Source organism: Grus americana, chromosome 8 (assembly GCF_028858705.1).
Source record: "Grus americana isolate bGruAme1 chromosome 8, bGruAme1.mat, whole genome shotgun sequence".
NCBI classification, from domain to species: domain Eukaryota; kingdom Metazoa; phylum Chordata; class Aves; order Gruiformes; family Gruidae; genus Grus; species Grus americana.
In genome coordinates this window covers 35088838-35101574 of record NC_072859.1, presented here as the reverse complement: position 1 = coordinate 35101574, position 12737 = coordinate 35088838, and the positions used below count along the sequence as shown (strand labels likewise).

At 43.3% G+C, this 12737-nt stretch overlaps 1 protein-coding gene across 6 annotated transcripts in view; it reads right to left on the bottom strand.

The window, feature by feature from the left end:
- LOC129209476 (leucine-rich repeat-containing protein 7) overlaps positions 1 to 12737 on the bottom strand; it is a 107372-nt gene that overhangs the window by 54720 nt on the left and 39915 nt on the right. For 5 of the 6 annotated variants that reach the window (XM_054833947.1, XM_054833944.1, XM_054833946.1 and 2 more), the window contains exons 8-11: positions 10144 to 10288; positions 8138 to 8210; positions 2686 to 2815; positions 2166 to 2281 (exon numbers count right to left, since the gene is read on the bottom strand). In XM_054833947.1, coding sequence (XP_054689922.1) covers positions 2166 to 2281; positions 2686 to 2815; positions 8138 to 8210; positions 10144 to 10288 — 464 coding nt within the window. The remainder of the gene's footprint in view (positions 1 to 2165; positions 2282 to 2685; positions 2816 to 8137; positions 8211 to 10143; positions 10289 to 12737) is intronic. The other variant, XM_054833945.1, reaches the window with a different exon arrangement.

Below are 12737 nucleotides of genomic sequence, written 5' to 3'. Positions count from 1 at the left end.
GAGGTCCCGTTCTCTCCCGTGGTGCACAGCCACTCTTCACCTGGCTTTGGTGTTTGCCAGACTCCACGGCGAGCAAACGGACCGTGAGGAGTGTCATAAAATGAACGCTACAGGAAGAACGACAGCTTCTTCCATTTTCAGTGGGATAAATCAGCTCAGTGACTTGGCCAGCGAGCCCTGAGCAAGCCTAAGGGCAGATGCCGGGCTACCAGCCAGCGCTGAAGAGGGAGTGGGAAGGACAGCAACCCCGCCAAGGAACATCCCATCACTGCGACGCTGGTCCCATAATCGCCTTCCTCCAGAATGGAAACCCCAGTCCTCCCTTCTGCCTGGGCAGCTGGGGAACAGGGAAGGTGGCACAGGACTTAGGTGGCAGCCAGCCGTCGGTCAGCTTGGTCGGGAAACCTTGCCTGCTCTTGCCACCTCCACCGCCTCCTCCCAGCAGTGCAGTGGGCCACCTCCTCCCTCTCTCACCCCAGCAGCAGCGCTCATCGTCAGTAATCACACATGAAGTCATGTGCCTGAAATCAGCAGCTGACCTGGCTGAAAAGTAACTTGGCAAAAAAAAGGAAAAAGAAGAAGAAGGAAAAAAAAAGAAGAGACTAGTTTCCTGCTTCCTCAGTGCAAACTTGTGGCACAATTACAGGTTTGCAAAGGGGGCAGAGGGATCCAGCTCAGAACGGTTTGACGTGCCAGGGAAGGCACCCTGCCGCGGCAGCTCCTTGGACCCCCCAGAGCCCCGAACCAGCTCTGTCCTGCTGCCTCCCCTCGATCCATCGCCCGCTCCGTGCCTCCCCCCGCGTGCCACTACAGCTGGCTGCGCAGCAACAAGGTGGAGCAGCCACCGGAACCATCTGAAAATTCACCGTATCTCCGAGAGGCTGCTTTCATCACTTGGGCATTCGAGATCACCGTACACCCGGACAAAACCGCCCCAGGACAGGACAGGGTGTGTGGATGGATGCAGAACAGCGAGGGGGGGGGGAGCTGGACTGCCTTTGGGGCCAGAACGTCGGCCTGAGGGAGAGTTTAAAGCGTTTAAATACAGTTTCAGACGCGAGCCGTACAGATAAAAGCACAATCGCAGTCTGCCGTGGTGACGCGCTGACGGGAGAGCGCTGCCTGCCCCTGGGAAAGCACCGCAGTCTGGAACCCAAAATCGAGAGCCCCAAGATTTGCTTCTGGGACTTGGACAGTTTCGACACAAACTAGAGCTAAGTTTAACTGTACGTTCTGGTCCATACACAATCTATTTTATGGTACACAATTGCAACGCGGAAAATCATCTAAGAGAATCAAGCAAATACACAAATATATTACAGGGGTTTCTACGTTACTTCATTTTATATTTTACGGTCAACCTTAATTTCAACACTGAAACTGCTGACAGTAAATCAGACCCAGAGGAAAGTCCTTCCTCTAATTTTTACTGAGTGTGGATGATAACTACTGGAAACAACACGGTATTCACACACCATTTGTTGCACTACTGAGCAAACTCGTACTTCTGCGGTTATACTGAAAATGAACATATTCTTGGAACATACATATGTACAAATTTCAAGGAAAATTCCATCTTTTCTGATACGTATGGGATAGGTATCAAGGAAGGGTCCTTTTTAAGCATTCTGTTTCTCAGAGGAATGTTCATGTGCATGAGAACAGAGGAATCCGGGTTTTTGACAAAACCTTTGCTCTGCTGAAGGAAATAGAAAATTTTCTTTTGATTTCAGTGGAGTCAGGATAACATGATAGTGTGCTTACATTTAGTGATTTCCTACATATCAGCTTGTCACAATTTTTTAATTATTAAATATTACAAAGTTATATGCAATTTTAAAGCTTTCATCACACTTTCATATGGAAACACCAGAAGATAAAAGAAGAAAACAGGTTTTAATCTATTACAACACACTGAGACTCAGATCTTGGCCCCATTCAAGTTTTTCTTTGGGTGTCAGTGAAACTAAAACCAAACCATAAAGACTAAAAAAAAAAAAAAAATCAAGATTTTTTCCTTATAGTTTAAATAAAGTAATTCTAAATACAATTCTTATATTTTAAAATATATTTTATATAAATGCATTTTTACAAATACCTAAAAAGAATAAATTGTTTTAAAAATAAATTCTTATAATGCATTAGAAAAATTATGTGCACTATACCTGTTATCGCTCAGGTTTAACACTCTCAGCTTCTGCATCTGGCCAATTTCATCAGGCAGAAATTCCAGCTTGTTCGAGCGCAGAGACATCACTGTTACGTTTTTACAGCTTCCGATCTATAGGAATGAAAAGACCAAAGACGTTAGGAGACCTACTTTGATAACATTTATTATCACTAACGTGCTATGTCGGGAGGTGGCCAAATTGCGGTTTTACTGTAACTGACAACAAGCAGAAAATACAGAGTGCAGCCAGAAAATAACGCCCTCCCTTCGTCAGGAAGGCCAGGGAGGTGCCTGGGTTACTCGCACTACTCGTCTGAGCGGTACTCTCACCTTCACACGACTTTACTCATTTACCGGTTTTACGATTTCACTGTTGAGTACGTAGGAAAGATTTGGTCTTCCACACGGTGCAGAAACACTTGGTTTAACAGATATTTTGTCTGACTAGGGAGGAAACCTTGAGCCTACCACGAAACATTTCAATCTGTAATTTAAAAACAGAATCAGCTTCTCACTTCTCTGGGCAGTTCAGGAAGGAAATTCTCATCCACAGCCAACGTCCTCAGGTTGTGAAGGTAGCCGATGGTAGAAGGTAAGGACTCCAACTCATTGCAGCTGCAGTCAAATTCTTCTAATAAAGATAAACTGAAATTGTAAATACTCTTGTTAGATGCTGTACAAGGACTAGATAACAAAAATTAACAATCTAAAACCCTTGAAGGTTTTAAAGCATCACACTACTACTGACATCACGCCCCGAAGAGGGGACCTTTATTGCCGATTTCCCTAGGAGAAGTCTATAATAATATGATTTTAGGAACTATTAGGGACACCGTTGATCCATCTTATCCAGTACGGCACTTTAAGAAAGACCACTCAGTTTCCCCACATTGTCATTCCTACGTTTTGTAGTGAGGAAGTATTCCAAGCACACAAACAGACGGGGACCAGGGCAATTCACGCTAGGCTGAAGAATCAAACCAGGAAGTTTATAATCTTAACACACAAAGACAGACAACAGGTAAAGGAATACCGCTGGTGGGAGCAAAGGAAAGCGAAGCCGGAATTGCCTCCAGGGTACATTCCAACTGACGCACTTGACATCATTTCTAATAAGGATCAGTAGTGACAACAGATGAACTGGGATCCAAGCTCGGCAAAGTCATCTCAGCCCGCTGTGGTCAGACACGGCTTCTGTTACCGCGCTTATCTTTCACGTGCGGAGAAAGCGGGCTAAAAGTGATCTTGCAGGGGTATCTGTACGGCAAGGGCCATACGAGCAAAAACCAGACCAAGGTAAGTAATCTTCTGATGCTCAAGCTCTCTCTTTAAAAACAAGGACATCATCTCCATTTCTGTCTTGTATCCTTTCCCTAGATTGCTGTATTCTGCAAGTCGTGAAGACGGAGACCTGACCTCTCCTCCAGGTGCTCCTGTTTCCAGGAAAGAGGACGCAACAGAGGCACCTGAGAGAAACTGCCCTGCCGACCTGCAGCCCGGGTCAGCCACAGCCCACAGCACCGGCACGTACAAAGCACAGCTTCCCAGCGCACGGAACCGGCACTCGGTCCATTCCTGCGTTTTATTATCCAGGCAGAGGTGGTGAAATGAGCTGGAGGTTTTGCACCGAGTCCTAAATGAAAGGGGCCCACGCAGTAAAAGCCACCATCTTCTTGGACACCCATCCCTGCTCTGGTCCGAAATGGCGTTGGGAGACGTTTCTCTGCTCGCCGGACCCCTCTCCCCGCCTGTCCCACACCCTCGGGATCCTTCCGAGTCCTGGCTTTGCCCTGAAGACAGCAGGTGGTATCAAGCGACACTTAAACATCAACCTTACTTTGCTGACTAAGAATCAACAACTCGACCTTTGCTAATGCAAATAACACAAACAGGAATATATATGGAATACATGGTATAGAGAGAGATATAAAAAAATATATCCATATTACATACATATCTTATGCACAGACACACACATATATAAAAGAATGTTCTGAAGAAATATCTGCTGAATCTCTTAAAAAATTAGGCTGGATATAAAAATTCTTGAAATGAATGCTGTACTGCACTGCTCGTTCAGCCCGCGGAATAAAAGTTTTGTGACTCAGTACAAATGCCATCGTTCCCTGCTTCTGCTCCACATGGACTACCTTTTTCTCTCAAGTGCCTTAATTAATAGCAAAGTTAAATGGCAAGCAATTATTTCTTCTTCAATGTCTGTCATCTCCCTGCCCACTGACGAAGGGACTAGGTGCCCAGAAGATTGGGGTTTTTCCAAATGTTTTGGTAGATGTGATAAAAAGTTTACCTCTGCTACGAACCTCGCTCCTTAGTGTTTATATGAGTCAAGGCGCAGGACTGGACCTTCACTGTAGGTCTAACTGGCCTTTATTCCAGTTTCTTAATTAAAAAAAGGGTTTTTCAACCTTCAAATTTTATGAAACATGAAACCAGAAATAGCTCCTCCTAACAGGGAATTCTCAGAACTTTAATTGCTGTATTTCAGCAGACTGAAAAGCCACAGTGAGTCACAGTGATTAGTGAGAGAGATGCATGGAATCTATCCAAAAGCTCTGTCAGGTTTGGTTATAGCTTTTCTTTAATATAAGCTTTGCATCCACCACAATTTATTTCAAACTAGACACAAACCAATTTCAGTCGAGGCGAAATTCAGTCATGTTTACCTACTTCATACGGAGTATGTGCTTGACAGAGCAAAGTCCAACTGGAAAGCTTGTTAAACTCCAAGATGCACACATTCTTCCTTCTACTGATGATAACACAACCAGAAAAGCTTGAAAATAGATGAGCTAATTGGGAACTACTGTTTCCAACGCAAATCGGAAAATCTGATCCTCTGAACTCCAGCCGTGGGAGTTTCCCTGACAGTGAAGAATGACTTTATCAGACAACAGAATTTTATTTGAAAGGTGTTGTCTGGCGCAGACATTCTCAGCTTCTTTCCTTCCTGGTGCCATCACCATCAGAGAAATGGAGATGGCCACAATAAAAACAACACAGTCAGCCTGAAACTATATTTTATCTCTATAACTACCACGGTTAAAACCCATGCTCTTCAGAAAGTGATTTTTTCATTCGTCATGGATCGTGCAGGAAAGTAACTTGACAATAACAGCTATAATCCCGATGATGCTGATTTAGCCAAAATAGCATTGATCTTACTGTCTTCTTGGGCTAAATTCAGATCATTCTTGATAGGTTTAAAGAAAGGCAGACAAAAATCAGACATGCACTGCTGTTCAGTTTGGCACCCGTTGGAATGAGGCAGTTCACAGTCCGTGTCCTACGGCGGATGAGGAATACGTTCAGACCGATTAGTAGAGCGCGCCGCACGGAGAATGAGCGCTGCCGTGACTAAGAGAGTAGTTCTGACCCATCTCAGCCCCATTTCGTACAGCCACAGCCCTTTTCTCCCAACAGCCACAGCACCCCGATAACTGCCAAGGCAGCCTAAATCCTGAGTCACCTACACCCACCGTTTGCCCAACATCAGGCAAAAGGAATTCTGCAAACCCAGGAACACGGGTTTACGCTTTCCTGGGCAGCATCTGGTTCTGTCAGCCACGGTATAGACTGGGCACACGCACAAACCACTCACCCAACATGACACGCTGGCTCTCGAGCCGCTGCACCATTACCTACGCATGGGTCACGACGTCCCTCGTGACACCCTCCTGCCCACAAAGCGGGAGCGTGGGCATTCACTCAGGTCCGACAGAGAAAATCTCCGCTCTTTGGGTCCAATTTGGTACTTAATCAATGCGAATCCACTGATTTTAAGAGGAACGTTTTATTAACCTGGGTCTACCGTGCATAGTGTCTTGCAGGGTAGAACTCCAAATGCCACTTACCGGCTTGCCCTTTGAACAAGACTGCCAAAAACGAGGGTGGCGGTTCGCTATTAGCAACATCGACTCCGACAGCCTCAAAGTGCTCTGTGTCTCATCGTGAAATTGGTCCCTGGAGGGAGAGTTCCCTCCTCCACATTGCTAATCTCCGTGTGACAATAATACGCTCTGCAGCGGGTACTACGACTATCATTTGGGAGAGAGAGACCCAGTAGGAAACTATCCAAATGGATGAGTCAGAGGAAGGAAGTTCATTTTGATGTGGGAGACACTGTCCTCATTAAATGAGAGAAAGTACTTCATAAAAAGCACAACCAATCGCTCAAAAATAAGGTGATACGATTAGGTGATTAGCCTACTGCTCTGCATACGCATCGTTTAGAGCAGCAGGATGCATCTTTAAAATGTAATTAAGGCTCCATGACAAACAATACTGAACAGGTATCGGGTCAAAAAAAAAAAGAGGGCTTCCCCTTCAATTTGAACAAGTCAATAAATAGGAAAGCACCTTCCTGACAGGTTTTAAAAATTGACCCCCAGAATTGTTAAAGATAATGTCGGATGTTATATCAACCTTTTTGCAGAGTGTCCAATACAGCTTTGAGCCTCACGGGCTTTCACTGCCTATCAGAATTTATTGCTGCACAATGTTTATAAGATTTGCCCTTTGTTAATGCTCTATTTATGAATATCACATAAATCTGAAGATACTGCAAGAAGTACAGCATGGTAACCCAAACCCGAGCTTTCAGTTGCTACAGTTGTAATAGTTGACAAATCTGGATTTTTTTTTTTTCCAGACCGGCATACCAACAACAAAATTACTATTGAAATTATTACTCTAAAATGGGAGTAGGAGTAGTAAAGCACTGGCTGTGCAGGTTAGAGATTACTTCTGCTCTAGAGACCTCACTGTCCTACCGTATTTGTGGACAAGTCTAAATGAAGCCTTCTAGGCTTTAATTCCGGAAGCCTCAGAACAGCTCTGGCTTAAGAAAACTACTCCTAACGAGCCCCGACCTGCTGAAGAGAGCACGGTTTTGCACCGAGAGCAAAGGCGCAGCGCCTGAGCACGACTCCGCTCGCGGCTGCCCCCTTCCCGAGGCTTCTCGCCGACAGCACGGCGTTGGTGTAACGGGACCACCGCGCGTCCATTCACGCCGGGCAGACGATCGCCGCTTTGGCTGAGCTCGGCTTCTTCTGCATGAATGCTGCTGCTGGTGCAAGGGGCATGATGAAGACGCTAGAGCTATAGCTGTAGGAGGCAGCCAGGGACCACCTATTCTGAATTTTTTTCCAAATATCAGTTTTTATAGCATTTCAGAAGTAAAATATGTAGAGGAAGAGGCATCCTACAAAAATATCAGTGTTACAGATCTGTTTGGCTAGAAAGGGATATGTGTAGTGTGAAACTATATAAAGAACCACCTATTTGCATCCTTGGGGACGGGCTTGTATCCCTCTTGAATTTTACAGTGAATTGCAATTTCATTTAGCGACAAACTCAAGACGCACAGCAGCACAAGACAGAATTTTGCACCAGCGATCACGCAGAATCTGACAAAATAATAGCTAAAGGCCATCGTTAGTGCTTTTCATAATAAGATTACTCATCCGATGCTTTCACATTTTGATGTATACACCTATGAAATCGTCATGATTTTTTCATTTGTGCTACTTCAACATTTTAAGAAATTTTCATACAGATGAGGTTTACAGCCAGTTTCTTTCCAGCATCAAGTCCTGGCTGTTGCTATGGAAACAGACGTATTCCCCCAAATACTTCTATTTCTTCTACTTTTGCTGCTCTAATCATCTAAATTGCAAGTGATTCATACAGAAAAATATCTTTGTTCTTCTTCTGGGAAAATGTGATACACTTCATCTTCTTATCACTTACGCCAGAATAAGTCCACGGAAGTAATAGCGTTGCTCCAAATGTAAACGTTATAAGCTAGGTGTTAGGCACACATTTCAAAATCATTCTCTAATTCAGTCCATCTTTGGCTTATTTTTTACTTTAAAAAAACGCACATTCCGCAAGCAGAAGGGAAAACACATTTTACTCGATGTGGAAAATCATGAGACTTGTACTCACTTTCCAATTGCATTTGGCAGAATCGTAAGCTGGTTGTCATCTACTTTTAAAGTCGTAAGCCTTTTCAACAGTCCTACAAAACAGGTAAGGAAGAAGTAACAGAAAAATATTTCACGTTAATCTTTTTTACTTTCTGTAATCTCCCATATCCTTAAATAAACAATGATTTCTAACACTGAGCATCTTTGATCTAGATTCTAGAAAACATCTGTATAAAGGACAGTACACAGACACTTTCTTGTCCCATGGAAAATATCTTTCCTCAAAAGGAAGCACTGATTAAATGTTACGCTGAACTGCAAGTGAAATGTTACGTGTATTTCTGGAGCCTTGAAAAAACTGAGAAAAAAAAAAAAAGAAGTCTCCTTCCTGTGTAGGAAGAGTAGCATTTCTACCTATCTACTAATGTTTCAATCGAATTCCAGTCCTGCTGCCTTGATTAAGGTGCTCAGGTCATAACAGGACATTAGGCGAATTACCTGCAGTAAACGCGACATTTATAAAGCGTCGCAATATGCAGGTACAGACAGAAAACCTGACTTCGACTGCAACCCAGACTCAATCCTGAATGCAGCTGTACACGTGGTGTTCTCATCATTAAAAGAATTCTTATATACCTAAGTGTCAGCAGGTGCATAACTGGGTAACGAGAGAGCGAAACTTCTACTTTACCAGAGCGTAACAGCAGAAAACAAGGAAACAAGAAAAGACAGAAAAAATGGCAAAAATATTGCCCTGCAGTGCTAGAAACAGGGCGTGAAACAGATTCCCACCTTCTGGAAGTTATCAACATTTCAAAATCTGGTTTTTCCCTGAAAAAATTCTGGATATACTGAAATAGCATTTTTAAAGTGATTATTTGTAATTAATGTTAGGAATAATATAACTTAATCACTGAAAAAAGAGAAAAATGATAAAACTGAACGTGCCATAATATGAAAGCTGAAGCAAATGAAAAGTATAATTAAAAGGGATACTAGAAACACTACTCATTCCAGTTGCAGAACATTTTTGTCGAAAACTTTTTCAAAATCATCACATTCCAAGAAACATCTAGGTTTTAACAAAATTTTAAGAGGAAAAAGTTCCACATGAATTTTAGCAAGCTCGCATCGGAAAATGCAGTATTAAAATGACTCCTTTTGCTGAACATATCTTATTGTAAGAATGCATAATTCAAAATGTAAACATTTATTCCTTTAGGGAGCTAAACGCCCTCTAAAAATCAATCTGCATACGCATATCGGAAAAGCACATAGGGCACAAATTCTGTTATTTATGGTGAGATGCAGAAGACCAAAATGGCAAACAGCTGTAAAAGACATCTCGTAACGTTCACCTAGCACAGCATTATTAATTAGCAATACATTTTGGAATCTTGACTAAGCTGATTTAAAACTGGGGAATTTAACAGTTCCATGTCCAAAGGGATGCACTTCGGGAAGTGAAAAAGAAGATGACGATATAGCGGGCTCATCGGCTGGAAGCAAAAAAGAAGGGAAAGACCTCAGGTGTTTCCAAAGAAAATATAAGGGATCAAGACTGAAACGCAACGTGCAGAAGTACAGAGTGATGTACCTACAACCACTTAGCTTCCGGAATTTCTATATATTCTGAATAATGCAGAAATTCTATGTTTGATGCCCACATCTGGAATTGCATTGCTAAGAGCAGCAATTGCCTCCAAGAGTTGCACACTGTTAACATAACCGCTGTCATACTTACTTTTGAATTTAGATCAGATCAATTATCTCCTCCTTTGCTTATTTTCTTTAAAGTAGCAAATCAGAGTAATCAATCCCTTCTAACCATGGATTTTTTTCCTGACTTTACAAAACGGTCTTTGTGGACTGTCCAGACACAGATGTTTCAAACTCCTTTGGAATTTAGCAGCAGTTCTTGTTCCATCTACTATAAAGTCTCATAATTACCAATAATAAAAAAAAAAAGATATAAATCAAGTCCTCAACTGTAAAAGATTACAAGAAATCCTGAGCTTTTCTCACCTATGGAGTCTGGCAGTTGCTGCAACATATTGGATGACAACAGGAGATCTTCAAGTCCTTCACATCCCGATATGTCCAAATCAACAGTTTCTATCCTGTTTTTTGACACATCCAGGTACACGAGCTGTTTTAACTTCCCTATAGACTTAATAGCATGTTACAAAGTGTTACTTGAACAGATATACAGTGCATGCCAGCTTCTAAGTTTTAATTAAAGACAAGCAATAGTAAGACAGCCTTATATTCAGTTCTCTCAGCACCCTTTCTGCAGGAGACATTGCGCTGAAGCGGCGTCGGCGGAGGTCCAACAGCCTCCCCGTGCGGGGGACTGCAAAGGGACCTGCACCAAACCAACCGACGCCTACCGAACCAATTCACGGGTTCCAGGTTCATTAAACCTGCTGACAGTTTGACCGCTGTCGCACAGCTGTATTGTTTCGCCATTTGGACACAGAGCCGAGGGACATTTACTCACAGTTCCCACCTACTCGGCAGTCCTTCAGGTCACTGGGCAAGACCTGCAGGTACAGCTTCTCGGCGGCAAACTGATTCTCGGAATTGTATCGACTCTAAAATCAGACTTTGGATAGTCATAGTTCAGGTGTGAGCGGCGAGCCCCAACAGGGCACTTTAGTGACAGGGATCCTTCCCTAATTTCTCTGAGAACCTGTGTCGCGCCTGAGAGTTCCAAGCCTGGAGAAGCAATCTGCTGCCTGAGCCGTTATCACAGGGCGGTCGCTTCATTCTAGACGTGAAATTTCACCAAGAAAGTCAACAAAAAAGCTGCTGTTCTCTTCCTTAAAGGAAAAACCTACAAGTGGAACAGCAGAGAGGTGTCACTGCCGGGTCTGGAGCAGACGAGGGGATCCCGAGGAGCGAGACCAGGCAGGGCAACACGGGGAGCGACCATGGGGCTGCACAGCGTGCGTCCACAGCAACGCTTCGGGAGCAGCAGGGGTTACCTCATCGTTACGCAGGAGTTGTTAAACGAGCAATATCGAACCTCGAGTCGAACCAGATGAGTAAGGAGTCGTGGCCTGTGAGGGAACTCCCGCGGTGGATTTTTGGGAAAGCCCTGGGAATGGCTCGTGCGGTGTACGGATGCTACGAAAGTCCGGGGGGTGTGTGTGTGTGTGTGTGTTAGTTCTACGCTTAGTGGGTAGTTACTCTACAAAGGAAAAAGGAAACCAGTTTTGGACAGCTTCACGGGCAGGTACTTTCGGAACAATGTGATTACGGCTCGCTTTTCATCTCTCACCGCGCTGAGATCTGCTCTCTGCTTCGGAGGGGGCAGTTTCACGTTATCGTTAATCGTACCTGAGCGGCTGGATAAAGGGAAAATCTCCCTTTCACCCCAACCTTTGCCGTTCTACCCATATTAAGAGTTGAATACACTCTTTGTTTTGAGAGCAGGCTAATTTTTTTGTAAAATCTGAATTATTAACATTGCAAACCCGGCAAATCTCTAAATCTTAAAATCAATTTGGTATCTCCTTTCTATTTTTAAAAGTCAAAATGTAAAGCTCGTATTAACTGTTTCAAAGCTCTCGTTCTGGAGAAGGTTTTCATAAAACACCATCTAGGGTCTACCAGAACCAGACTCAGGAAACATGAATTATTCACTGAAAATAATTGCGCTCCTTGGGATTCAGTTCCACGATCTACCGAACATCTTCGACTCTAAACACCCTCTCCGGGGATGACGATAGCCCAGCAGGACTGAGTTTGGATGCATTTTAGCACCGGCTATATTAACCGACCTCATTGTGAACAGAAAAGAAACAGGATAATGGTTAAAATGTTTGTGCCCACACTCTGATATTTCTTCTACTCGGTTCCACTGCAGCAACAATACGGCAATATTTCTGTTCCTCATCTCCAGCTGGTTTCAGCAGCAAGAAGTGGTCTCAGTATCAGCTTTTATTTTCACTAACAAAGCACTCAAAAAGTGGATATTTGGACAGTGACTGAAAACAACCCTTTCCTGTGCAACCATCCTGCTTAACACAAAATAAAGATGAATGTAATCTATTTAAGACAAAAACCAGTCATTGCTTAATGCAAAAACCTGAATTTTGATTAACAAATGTTCAAAACGGAAAGGGGAGTGCTGCTGCTTCTCCTTTTTCCGATACCTAGACGTGTTTGTGGTAGATCTAGTTCTACATGTCCCCTGCAGCAATGAGGAGCGTTATTGCGTGGAACGCAGGATCTGTCCCCTGTGTGATAAAATCCTGGTGACGGGGATCCCCTTCTCCCATCATAATCACGGTAAGTATTTTAGAGTTCAGTAAGAACTGGAAATCAACGTTCTACTGTGGGGTAGCAACAACTCACAAACAGCACTCATATATAACCACGACCCTGATGTTCAGATTTTTCAGTATTTTTTGTTCCATTTCTAAATGGAGCGCTTTCTAGAGGAATGTATCTTCATTCCACCGCCTCAGAATTGCTTTTAATATAGTCGAATCCGTACATACCATCTGTTATTTTTAAGTTTATTTAGATTACTCAGTATTTCCTCTTCCCTTTTAGAACACGTGGGCTTTTATAAAACTGCCAGTTAGTGCAAGCTGACTGAGAAGTCAATA